Source organism: Rhinatrema bivittatum, chromosome 5, assembly GCF_901001135.1.
Source record: "Rhinatrema bivittatum chromosome 5, aRhiBiv1.1, whole genome shotgun sequence".
Taxonomy (NCBI): Eukaryota; Metazoa; Chordata; class Amphibia; order Gymnophiona; family Rhinatrematidae; genus Rhinatrema; species Rhinatrema bivittatum.
The window spans coordinates 291,901,213-291,914,639 of NC_042619.1; the positions used below are offsets into that span (position 1 = coordinate 291,901,213).

Consider the following 13,427-nt stretch of genomic DNA (forward strand, 5'->3'; position numbering starts at 1 on the left):
AGGAAGTGGTCTATACAAAGGTTTTAGCAATGGATAACTTAAAATGCCAGAAATAGGCAGTATTATCTGAATAATTTTGGATATTTATAGCCAATCTAACCAATATTAAAATTTCTTTGTTAGTGGCCTTAACAGAAACATGCAAATAAAGGATATGAAATACAAAATGTCTTTTTACACATTTTTTAAACACAGATTTTGTGATATCTAATCTCCATTTTTTGGATCTACAACAGTAATGTTTTGGAAAAGTCAGTTATGTACTACATGAAAGAAAATGTATTCTCCCTTCTTTATGGTTCTTGGTCACCTTTCTCTACACCCAAACTAACAACCCCCTCAGACTCTGCTCCAACCCTGCTGATGGCATTTATGATAAGGAGTTTTTCATGCTCAGGCACCATAAGCCTGCATGGCCTCTGGGGATTCCCCCAACTCCGCAAATAACCCAGTCATCTCAGCAACAATCTACAACTGCAGGTATATTGTGGGGCTGCACTGGAACCTAGCATGTATGACCCTAAATCACTATTGTGCAATGGTTAGAATAACTTTATATCCCCCTGCCCCCAGAAAAGTATTAATGCTGCATACACAGAATCCTTAGCCACTGCCAACTCAAGAAACAGAGGAAGGGTCCAGAAAATTAATTATTAAAACATAAATGGTCCTCAACAAGAGATGGAAATAGCCTAAGTACTGTAGTGTGCTCTGAGGTTGAACGTTTATAACTTAAGTCAGAGATACTCAAACCGGTCTTTGAGCCCCCTCAGCCAGTCGGGTTTTCAGGATATTCCTAATAAATATGCATGATAAATATTTGCATACAAAGGAGGTAGTGCATGCAAATAAATTTCATGCATATTCATTAGATATCTCTTGAAAACCTGACTTGCTGGGGAGCCCTGAGGACCATTTTGAACACCCTGACTTAAGTTCCCATGTTTCCTTATTCTGCCTTTAGATGTGTTTTATACTTGACTGGGAGAAGTGACAATTGGTCCTGGTACCAGCATAAGTGCAATGCTTCCCCATCCCTCCCCCCACAACAAAATAAAACACTAACTAAACAGTGGACTTAAGAGGCCTCTATACTAACCTGTGGTAACTTTGAAATTCATTGTTACTAAGAGTCTCATAAGAAAATTAGAGCCAGGGTCATTTTTCCATGGTAATAGAAACTGCACTTAAAATTACACTTACTACAGATGTATTAAAACTGCTAGTGCAGCAAAACATTGAACCATGTGTTAACAGGCCCAAAGGCTAAAGGAAGGGACATAAAAGAAAGCAGGTTTGCTCTCCTGTAAACAGAGTTCTCCATAGACAGTAGGATGAATCAGCCATTATATGTGGGTGGTGCCATCTGATGGTGCTGACACAGACCTAGTCCTCAGATCTCCGTAAATAGTGAGCATGGGAGTTCCCACTCAGACACTCTGCCTTGTGAGCACTTCAGTCTCTTCCAGAGCTTAAATTTTAGCTAGATAGTGTACTCTTCAGGGAGGTGGGTGGCTGGGTGGCTGTTTCATCCTGCGGTCTACAGAGAAGCCTGGTTCTAGATAAGCAAACTTGCTTTCTCTGTCAAGCAAGCATGAATTAGCCATCACAAGTGGGGAGTCCCAAGCTGAGGGTTGTACAGAGGAAGCACAAAGACAAACAACTTGACCCTACCAGGTGGACAGTGGACTATTGGGTGAACAGGCTGCACAGAACTGCTTATCCAGTTACTGGTTCCTTGGGACATGCTGTTCAGACAGTAGTGAGATGTGACGGTGTGGACTGATAACCAAGTAGTAGCTTTGCAAAAGTCCTCAATAGTAGCGGCCCCGAGATAGCTCTCTCTTGATAAGTCGTGATAGCACCTAATCTTTAAGCCAGCCAGCACATAACAGTACTCTATATAGTTTACGAGCCAATTGGACAGAGTTCATTTGCAATTAATGTTCCTAACCTATTGGGGGTCAAGGACATGAACAGCTGAGAAGCTCGATAGTAAGGTTGAATTCTCTTTAGGTAATATGACAGGGCTCTTTTACAGTCCATGGAGTGAAGAGTCCATGCTCCTTTGTATGAAGTCTTGGAAGGAATATCAATAGTGCAATAGCTTGACTACTCTTAGAATGGACTTGTTCTTTTTAACAGAAACCTGGCACAAAAGAAACTGTCCATCTGCTGTTAAACTTGCTTTGCCCTTCCAGACATAGTTATTGTGATCACTCAGGCAGGGAAAGGAGGAGGAAGGGTTAATTTGAATCTACTGTGACACCTTAGAAGTTAAACACTTACATATTGAGTTCAAGCATGGATGTGAGGCATCACAGTAAGAACTGGTGACTGGATACTGGGATTACTTTATTTGCCCCCCCCCCCCCCCCCCTCTGGTACTTCAGGGGCCAAGTTAATCCTTATATTAGATTATATTACCAGTCTACATGTCAAGTAAAAGAACACTTTTTATAGATTTTAAAATCTGTGTTAACTGACTGCTGGCCCCAGTGGTTTACTATTTTTTTATTTATTCTATCTAGTGCAGATCATTGATAGCCCTACAAATCATGCTGGGCATACTTTGGAACTATTGATAATACAAATTGATATGCCAAGTGTGGATTTAGCGTCAAATCTACGACTGAAGCCCGTCAGCTCTACGACGGTCAACTCATTATTTAATAACTTTTCAGCTGGACCTTGCTCTGCAGGACTCCAGTAGGAAATTAACAGTGACTAACAAACCCAGGTGGGGTCCTGTTGACCCGAACCTGGTTAAGGAAGACTGCAGCTAAGAGAACCACGTTTGTCATATACCTCTGTCTCTGCCCTTACTGAGTCCTTTCTGGAAGTAGCAGGAGAAATAATTGAGAAAGTTGCCCCACTGAGAGAGAAACCATCCAAGTCAGTGCATCCTTGAATACCCCGATTTAGTAATGAGCTATTAGAACATAAACACCTTATGCACCAGGCTAAGCGGCAATGATGTAAATTCCATACGGAGTCTACTCAGACAGTCTATGCTCAGATGAGGTCATCTTATCATTCCAGCTTCCTAGCTCTGAAACATGTCTATTTTCAATCAAAAAACTAACTGCCCTTGCCCTTTAGAATTGTTTTCAATCATCAATGGGTTATTAGAATCTTCAAGGTCTGAGGTACATGTGGTGGGTTTGGGATTGTGAAGGTTTTCTAGATCACTGTGAAAACAAAATAGCAGGGTTGATAGGTAAAGGGCTTGTCAGATCCCAGGGAAGCCAGCCATCACAGGAGAGAGGGACTAGTGGAGTATAATTGAAATGTCAACGTTTCCAAGGCTATTATGCAGAACGTGACCCATGTTGGCTCTCCTCTAGATAATTGCTCTTTCTGGATTTTTTTGTAGTTTAACAGACTAGTTTATAGAACTTTTTTGTCAAATGGTAAATTTGTCACTCACTGAGGGGCTTTCCCTTCTTCTTAAATAAAGCTGTAATTCGTCCGGTTTTGAAAAGGGTAATCCCCCTGGAAATAAATGGCTTGTTTTAGGTCATTCTCCAACCTGGCATCCCTAAACAAGGTTATAGAAAAGGCAGTTTTGGAGTAACTCAATGATTTTCTGAGAGAGGGTAACATTCTTAGCAAGGTTTAATAGTTCAGAGCAGGACACAGCACTGAATACCTCTTGTTGTCACTGTCTGACTTTTTATTATGTGAAATGGAGCACGGTGGATCAGTGATTCTGATTCTTCTGGTTATTACATCCGCATTTGATAATGTTAATCATGGAATTTTGCTAAATAGATTACTGGACCTGAGTACAGGGCAAGTAGTATGGAATTATTTTCACTCTTTTTTGTCTGGACAGCTTGTTCAAGCCTGAAGTGGGGATAGTTTATCAAAATGGCAAAGTTGTTATACAAGTGTCCCCCAGGGGTCGACCCTTTCCCCCCTACTGTTTATTTGTAACCGTTATGCCAGCTTATGGACAGTCTCGGCCTAATTTTAAATCGACATCAATAACATACAATTATGTTTTCCAGTTTGTGGTAATATGGCGGAGACAGTTTAGTCGATTAATATAGCTTTAAATATAATTAATAAACGGCTAAAGAAAAAACAATTATTCTTTAATTCCAGTAAAATGGAGGCACTCAGTGAGTCAATGCCCACTCTCAGAGGATGGTAACGGGCTAATTCTCGAGGGAGTATTTGTGACAGTCTCAGATATGGTCAGGGATCTATCTGGGTGTCAGTATGGACCCCAATTTATCTTTTGTCCCTCAAATCAGGGGAGTTTTGAGATCTGGCTTTTATAAATTAAGGTTACTTCGCCGTTTGAAGGTTATTATTTCCAGGAGGATTTTCGTTCAGTGGTACAGGCATTCGTACTAACCATGATGGACTAGTGTAATTCTTTGTATACTGGTTTGCCTGGCAAAGGATTGTTGCTCTTCAGTTATTTGAAAATGCAACTGATAAGCTAGTATTAGGGTGCTCCCCATGGAAGCATGTGATCCTGTTGCTTACATCATTGCATTGGCTCCCTGTTAGGTACAGTTTAAAATATTGTGCATGGTGTTCAAAGGTGCTCGCTCTCTCTCTCTCTCCCTCTCTCTAAAACAGGCCTGTCAGGAGACATCGTGAACCGCGATATACTGGCAATGTAGCCCAAATTGGGCTAAAAGTGCAATTTGCCATAACAGCCTTTCGCATAGCTGATAGTGCAATTCGCAATACACATGCTTATTAGCTTAAGGTACACCCCTTTTTGGTATCGCATGCGATACCAATGTGATATTGGAAAATGTGGCCCTAAGTCAAATTTAGGAAACAACTAAAGGCAATCCTATTTTCAGAAGCTTTTCAATAGTTCTTGGGTGCAGGATTACTGAATATGTATTTTATCTATTGAATTGTATGTTTTCACTTATAATGTATTTATTTTTAAATTGTATTTAATTGATTTATATTCTGCTTGTTGATGGTATGTTTTATATGTTTTTTTTTTTTTATTTTATTAAAAGAATGTTTAGGTATGATTCTAAGCCGCTTAGTACAGGAATACTGGATTATAAATATTTTTAAATAAATAATTATCTGGTGCAAAATTATGCAAGTAAGTTGGCAAATCTGTGTGTGCATTTTTTAAAATAGCAACTTAATAGCATAAATGTTAGCCCCGCGCTGGAACAGCCCTAGACTGCTCCTTTTTTACTTATGTATATGTGCATGCAAAAGTGAAAATACACACATTTTCAACTTTAAAATATGGAATTTGTGAATAGTGGCTACTTATGTGTGTATATGCTAAATTTTTACATGCATAATGTTTTGAAAATTCACCCCATGGTGAGTATTAATCCAGAGCCTGTAGTTCACTTGCTCTTCATGCCAAAGTGATGGCCACAAGAAACAACAATTTTCAGATGAACTTCAAGTTCACCGACTCAAGAGGTTCAAAACTAAGCTTTGTAAGTTGAGCTAGGACTACATTGAGGTCCCAAGGTAATGGAGGCTTACTGACCAGATGTTTGGAATGCCACAGTCCTTTCATAAATTATAATACCAAGGGGTGGTTCTCAATCCAGTCCTGGAAGACCCCCCAGACAATTGTCTTTTCAAGATATCCACAATGAATATCAATGTGATAGAACTGCATACAGGGGAGGTTGCGCACATAAATCTATCTCAGGCATATTCATTGTAAATCTGACTAGCTGAGTGTGTCCTAACGACTGTGTTATTAGTACATAGGGACAGGCCCTGATTTAGGCATAGACAATATAGGCATTTTCTTAGGGTGCCAAATTTTGAAGGCACCATAGGCAAAAGAAGAGTGCAACTATACCAAGGAGTGGTCTGCTCCAGTCCACTTTAAAGGAATGCTGCTGTGGCATTCTGGGACTCTGGAAGGTGTTGGTGGAGGGGGGCAGAAATGTTTACTACTTTCCGATCTCCAGAGTCTCCCACCTGCCAATCTCCACCACTGCCTATGAGTGCCAAATTCTTAAATCCTGCTCTGCAAAGAAGGCAAAATGGCTAAACAATTTGTTAGCTCCTATTTGCATGCAAAATTAAATAATTGCATATGCAGCTGTGTTAGTACTAATTATCATATTTGGGGACAGGGGGGATACATAATAGGGCTTTTGTACACTACAGTTTTTAATTGCAAGCAGTAGTATTCTGTGATGTATTATATAGGGCTCTTAAATATAGTTTCATATTTTGTGAATCTAAGAAGTGTAGTCATGTATAATTATTGGTTATCAACTGCCAAGCAACTCTTTTTTCCCTGCCTTACTTGCATTTCCTTTAGGCTAAAAGTCTTACCTTCTGCTGGATTCATTACTGCATCATGAAGTAATGTGGCCATGCTCCCTGCTACTCCTGAAAGACAAAACAGGTTATTAGTGAGACTCACACAGTATATGGCGTAGTATGGGAGGAGGCATCCTGCAGCCAGATAATGGTAAAATGAGAGTTCATTAGGGCTACAGCATAACTGGCAGACAGAGCAATTCTGAAGCTAAATCAAATGTAATCTCACTTTGTTCTGAGTTTGTATACTTAGCTGTATGCCTTTTCTGTTGCTGAAAAGCAAAATTTAATTTCAAGAAGAAATGCAAATATTTTTTCCCTGTAGAGTGTAGAAGAAAGGATGCTGCCATTTTCTGATATTATTAATTCCAAAAACTATGGTTTAGATATTTTTTGTGAATTTAATTACTCATAAAAAACCAGACTGGCGATCCAAAGCATAAAGCCCAAACCTAAATCCCAACTCTAAAATCTCTATGCCTGCTACAAAAAACAACAAATAAAAAATGGTCAGATACCATTTGCTATGTGGCTATTTCCACCATGCCGAATAATATCACTCAAACTCCTTTTCATTTTTTCATAGCAGGCAAAATAAAACGCATGGGCAGGACCAGCCCCCAGCATAGTTACGTTGATTCCTCGTAAAGGCCTCCAGAAACCTTCAGTGTGGATAATCCTCTTAAGAGCTTCATATACACTTTTATATTGGGCTTTGGGATCTGGCTGTAAGCTTTGCATACGTGTCTGTAAGAGAAAAAAACAAATAAAATATGTATATTGTAAATTAATCTATATTTTTCTTGTATAATGCACAAAGGTACATGAAACATAACACAAGTAACAGAATGCAAAAAGTAGTTACGCAGATCAACATATTCTTAGACAAAAAATACTTTTTAATGTTTTAATTTAACCATTTTCCTTATTTCTGATTTGCAGACATTCTGGCATTTCAAAATACAAAATGCATTTCTAGAAAGATAACTATAGCCTGTAAACCTTATAGCATTCTCATGCATAACGCATATACTACCCGAATTAATTACTGGCATTTTGAGGCTGTGCTTTCAGAATGGGATCATCCTAACACTGGGCATCTACATATCTGATTCTGTCCTTTTATTTCACATTTCCTTTGACAACAATTACTCAATCTGATTCCAAGACCTATATTGTGAGGATTTATGTATCTTTCAACTTTGCCCATCCATGCCATTTCAAAATTTCTCATTACATATTACAATAAAAATGTGTAAATATTTGTAATCTTTTTTTAAGTTTAAATCTTTTAGGTCCCAGTTTAGACATATCTTAGATTGCTTAAGGCAAATTATACTTGTATAAAATCACTTACAAAATTACACAGAAACTGATATTAAAAAAAAAAATCTTAGCATCTATTTCCAGCTGAAGGGCTATAAATTATGTGCTAATTTAAGATCAAAAGTACCAAAACTGAGACAGACCAAGGTCCATTGAGCGCAGCATCTTGTCTCCAACAATGGCTATTCTGGTTCACAAGTACCCAGCAGATCTCCAATAGTTGGTCTATTTCGTGTATCTCACTCCCAGGGATAAGCACAGGCTTTCCCAAGATTTCCTGGCTAATAACTGTTTATGGACTTTTGTTGCAGGTACTTGTCAAGCTCTCTTTTGAAGCCCATTATGCTAGATGCCTTGACCACATCCTCTGGCAACAGATTCCATAGCTTTATATTGTGCGTTAAGTGAAAAAAAAAAAAACTTCCTATGATTTGTTTTAAATCTGCTGGTTGTTAGTTTAACGGCATGTCCTCTAATCCTAATGCTATTTGAAAGGGTAAACAACCATTCCTTATTTACCTGTTCCATTCCACTAATGATTTTATATATCTCAATTATATCCCTTCTCAGTTGTCTCCAATTTAAAAAGCGCTAATTTGTTTAGCCGTTCTCCCTAAGGGAGCATTTCTACCCGCTATCATTTTTGTCACCCTTCTCTGTACCTTTTCTGTGTCTTTTTTGAAATGGGGAGATCAGAACTACATACAATAATCGAGGTGAGGTTGTATAAAGGTATTATGATATTTTCAGTTTGTTCTCTATTTCTTTCCAAATAATTCCTAACATTATTATATTTGCCTTTTTGACAAAGTCCCTCTAAGAAAACCAAAAAGTTATGGGATAGGAGGCGATGTCCTTTCGTAGATCACAAACTGGTTAAAAGACAGGAAACAGAGTAGGAGTGAAAATACAGTGGAGTGCTTCAGGGTTCTGTACTTGAACCAGTGCTTTTTAATATATTTGTAAATGATCTGGAAAGGGATACAACAAGCAAGGTGATCAAATTTGCAGATGGTACAAAATTATTCAGAGTAGAAATTACATGCGGATTGTGATAAATTGCAGGAGGACCTTGTGAGACTGGAAGATTGGGCATCCAAATGGCAGATACGCGCGTACCCCCCGAAAACCTGCCCCAAGCTCCCCCTGCATGCGCCGAGCCTATGTTGCATAGGCTCGGCAGCGCGTGCAAGCCCAGGAACGTGCTAAGTCCCGGGGCTTTCCTGGGGGGGCGTGTCGGGGGCGTTCCTGGGGCGGGGCCAAGGCCTCCGAAACTGCTCCCGGGCCGGGGAATCGCGCGCCGGCAGCTGGCCAGCGTGCGCAAATTAAGCTGGCCTCAGGCAGGCGTAACTTTTATAATAAAGGTAGGGGGGGTTTAGATAGGGCTGAGGGGTGGGTTAGGTAGGGGAAGGGAGCAGAAGGTTGGGGGCGCGCACAGGCTGTCGATTTTGCGTGCCTGGCGTACTCTTGTTTGCGTCGGACGCACGTACTTTTTTATAATCCGCCCCAGGATGCTGGGCTTGATGATCTGACCCAGTATGGCAATTTTTTATGTTCTTATGGTTCCAACTGAGCTGGAAGCACAAAGAAGCAGAAAGAAAATGCTTTTCCATCACATTACACATCACATCCATTACAGAATTTATTCTGTAATAAGCTGGTTGTAAACATTAGTGTGTAGAAAAAAATTTTATTTTAGACTTGTGCTTTAAGTTGAAATATCCTATATCTCAAGAATGGTGTAATTTAGCCTTACCTGTTAACTTCCTTTCCTTGAGTCCTTGTATACCAGTCCAGACTAGTGAATTATCTCTGCCTATTAGTAGCCAGAGCCAGAGAACACAACCTTTTTCAGTGACATTCTCACTTGATATATAAACTGGTACTGCACAGGCAAGAGTCAGTGGTCTTTTGGCAAAGCAACAGAAAATACCAACTGCCCCTAAAACACAATTAATTTTAGGAACAATAAATAGAGATTACATAACAGGAGGGACAGAAGAAACTCTCCCTTCTGTTTGTCCTGCTTAGAAAGCAAACTTTGCAAAGCAGGGACTGTATCCCATCTATCTCTGTATGACACTTTGCATGCTAAGCAGTGCCACAGGAGAGATAAATAGAACAGAAGCAGCAGCCTTGGACGTATTTCAAAGACAAAATCGTAATTTTCTGCCCAATATAAAAACAAGCAATTCCTACGATTAAAACATCTATGTTCTTCTATGCAAGAATTTAAAACACAAGCAGCAGAAATGTTTGTGTTCTTTTGGAATATGGTTATCCATTCAATTGTATTAAAAGAGCATATAAATGGGCTCTTTACAGTAATTGGAATTTACTGTTTCTAGAACTCATGAATCTGATTGTTGACTGATTTGGGTACTTCCTTTTTCTTCACAAGCCCACCAAATTAAACATGTTATTTTACAGTTTTGGACAGTGTTATCTGTCCATTCCACCTTTTTTTTTTTTTTAATTCTTTATTCATCAATTTATTATTACAAAAACAAACATTTTTGCAAATTGAAAATACATGGATAACATCAGAAAATTAAGAAATAAGAAAAATTTACCTCCTAAGAGGTTATTATCTACAACACATATCTTTTCCACTTTAACCATAAATCAATAGTATCAGACTCCCAGAAATTTAACGAGAGAATTTTAAGGTTAATATTCAAAACAAAGGAAAAAGCTTAACACGCTATCCAGAAAACTATATATTTGTGGGGGTAGATGTGGCTGGTTTCCTCAGATCTATAAATATCTTTAATTGCTCTGGGGCAAAAAATATGAAAGTTTCACTCTCTTTCCTTAAGACGCATTTACACGGAAATTTTAACAAAAAGGAAAAACCTAAACCCGTTACTTCTTGACGTAGAGCTAAAAAACCCCTATGTCTACATTGTGTGGATATGGCCAGGTCAGGGTAAATCTTAATACTGGCATTCATAAAAGTTACTGGAAATTTTCTAAAATATTTTCTCATAACAATTTGAATATCCATTAAGGAAATAAAGGACACCAGGAGCATAGCTCTTTCCAAAACTTCTACGGCTGAGTTTTCAATTATTTCAGTTAGATTCCCCTGCCAATTTTGTCCACTTGATGTTACTGCAAACTTTGGAAGGAAATAACATTTGTTAATTGATGGAATATCATCTTGGGGAAAATTCAATATTTCCCCATAAACCTTTTCAATGTTGTATATGGAGCTTCACCAATAACTCTGGGAAAGTTTAGTATTCGTAGATTTAATTGCCTGGTTTTATTTTCCAAGGTTTCAATCCTTTTCGCCAGAGCTTCTCTGTCTCTAACTGTAGCCGCCTTAAAGTTCAAAGCCCCGGAGTCCTTCTCTTCTAAACTTGCAACTTTAGCGGATAGCGTATTTAATTGAGTTTGCATTTGTGTGGAAACTTGAGTATTCTAAGAACATAAGAACATAAGAAAATGCCATACTGGGTCAGACCAAGGGTCCATCAAGCCCAGCATCCTGTTTCCAACAGTGGCCAATCCAGGCCACAAGAACCTGGCAAGTACCCAAAAACTAAGTCTATTCCATGTAACCATTGCTAATGGCAGTGGCTATTCTCTAAGTGAACTTAATAGCAGGTAATGGACTTCTCCTCCAAGAACTTATCCAATCCTTTTTTAAACACAGCTATACTAACTGCACGAACCACATTCTCTGGCAACAAATTCCAGAGTTTAATTGTGCGTTGAGTAAAAAAGAACTTTCTCCGATTAGTTTTAAATGTGCCCCATGCTAACTTCATGGAGTGCCCCCTAGTCTTTCTACTATCCGAAAGAGTAAATAACCGATTCACATCTACCCGTTCTAGACCTCTCATGATTTTAAACACCTCTATCATATCCCCCCTCAGTTGTCTCTTCTCCAAGCTGAAAAGTCCTAAGCTCTTTAGTCTTTCCTCATAGGGGAGTTGTTCCATTCCCTTTATCATTTTGGTAGCCCTTCTCTGTACCTTCTCCATCGCAATTATATCTTTTTTGAGATGCGGCGACCAGAATTGTACACAGTATTCAAGGTGTGGTCTCACCATGGAGCGATACAGAGGCATTATGACATTTTCCGTTTTATTCATCATTCCTTTTCTAATAATTCCCAACATTCTGTTTGCTCTTTTGACTGCCGCAGCACACTGCACCGACGATTTCAATGTGTTGTCCACTATGACACCTAGATCTCTTTCTTGGGTTGTAGCACCTAATATGGAACCCAACATTGTGTAATTATAGCATGGGTTATTTTTCCCTATATGCATCACCTTGCACTTATCCACATTAAATTTCATCTGCCATTTGGATGCCCAATTTTCCAGTCTCACAAGGTCTTCCTGCAATTTATCACAATCTGCTTGTAATTTAACTACTCTGAACAATTTTGTGTCATCTGCAAATTTGATTATCTCACTCGTCGTATTTCTTTCCAGATAATTTATAAATATATTGAACAGTAAGGGTCCCAATACAGATCCCTGAGGCACTCCACGGTCAACTCCACTTCCGCTGAGAAAATTTCCCATTTAATCCTACTCTCTGTTTCCTGTCTTTTAGCCAGTTTGCAATCCACGAAAGAACATTGCCACATATCCCATGACTTTTTACTTTTCCTAGAAGCCTCTCATGAGGAACTTTGTCAAACGCCTTCTGAAAATCCAAGTATACTATATCTACCAGTTCACCTTTATCCACATGTTTATTAACTCCTTCAAAAAAGTGAAGCAGATTTGTGAGGCAAGACTTGCCCTGGGTAAAGCCATGCTGACTTTGTTCCATTAAACCATGTCTTTCTATATGTTCTGTGATTTTGATGTTTAGAACACTTTCCACTATTTTTCCTGTCACTGAAGTCAGGCTAACCGGTCTGTAGTTTCCCGGATCGCCCCTGGAGCCCTTTTTAAATATTGGGGTTACATTTGCTATCCTCCAGTCTTCAGGTACAATGGATGATTTTAATGATAAGTTACAAATTTTTACTAATAGGTCTGAAATTTCATTTTTTAGTTCCTTCAGAACTCTGGGGTGTATACCATCCGGTCCAGGTGATTTACTACTCTTCAGTTTGTCAATTAGGCCTACCACATCTTCTAGGTTCACCGTGATTTGATTCAGTCTATCTGAATCATTACCCATGAAAACCTTCTCCATTACGGGTACCTCCCCAACATCCTCTTCAGTAAACACCGAAGCAAAGAAATCATTTAATCTTCCCGCGATGGCCTTATCTTCTCTAAGTACTCCTTTAACCCCTCGATCATCTAACGGTCCAACTGACTCCCTCACAGGCTTTCTGCTTCGGATGTTAAAGCTGTTAAAGGTAGCCGCAAACCCAGCCATCATGTCCCACAAAGTGGCAAATGTGACGATTTGAGGACGCTCAGGGATTACCAGGGGTTCAAACTTCGGTATTCCCTCTATGGAGGGTAGCAGGGATCCTTCCATGGGGGCATTCCCAGTCACCTCTGATCTCAGCCCAGTACCTGATGTTCCACCACTGTTTGGGATCCCCGTGGCTACCGCCAAAGATTGTCCTGGCTCTATCGAAGCCGCGGTCAAAGTTGGTCTCTCTGCTATCAGTCCGGAAGAGGTTCCTTCACCTAGCAGTCTGGGCTGCAACACTTCCCCTGTCCTCTGCAACAGTGCCTGCCTTAGGTCGGGGCTCAAGGACAACTCCTCCGCCGGCACAGGCAGAGCTCTCCCTCCTTCTGGCACATCAGGATCTTCATTTCCTGGTTGATTTGCAGTCGAGCTAAGGAAGGTGGTGATCTCTTGCTGCACAGTCGATG

The 13,427-nt window shown here is 39.6% G+C and overlaps 1 protein-coding gene across 3 annotated transcripts in view; it reads right to left on the reverse strand.

The window, feature by feature from the left end:
- The window catches only part of SLC25A37 (solute carrier family 25 member 37), a 122,660-nt gene that overhangs the window by 22,207 nt on the left and 87,026 nt on the right, over nt 1–13,427 (reverse strand). For 2 of the 3 annotated variants that reach the window (XM_029604119.1, XM_029604118.1), the window contains exons 2-3: nt 6,813–7,041; nt 6,307–6,363 (exon numbers count right to left, since the gene is read on the reverse strand). In XM_029604119.1, the coding sequence (XP_029459979.1) occupies nt 6,307–6,363; nt 6,813–7,041 (286 nt within the window). The remainder of the gene's footprint in view (nt 1–6,306; nt 6,364–6,812; nt 7,042–13,427) is intronic. The other variant, XM_029604120.1, reaches the window with a different exon arrangement.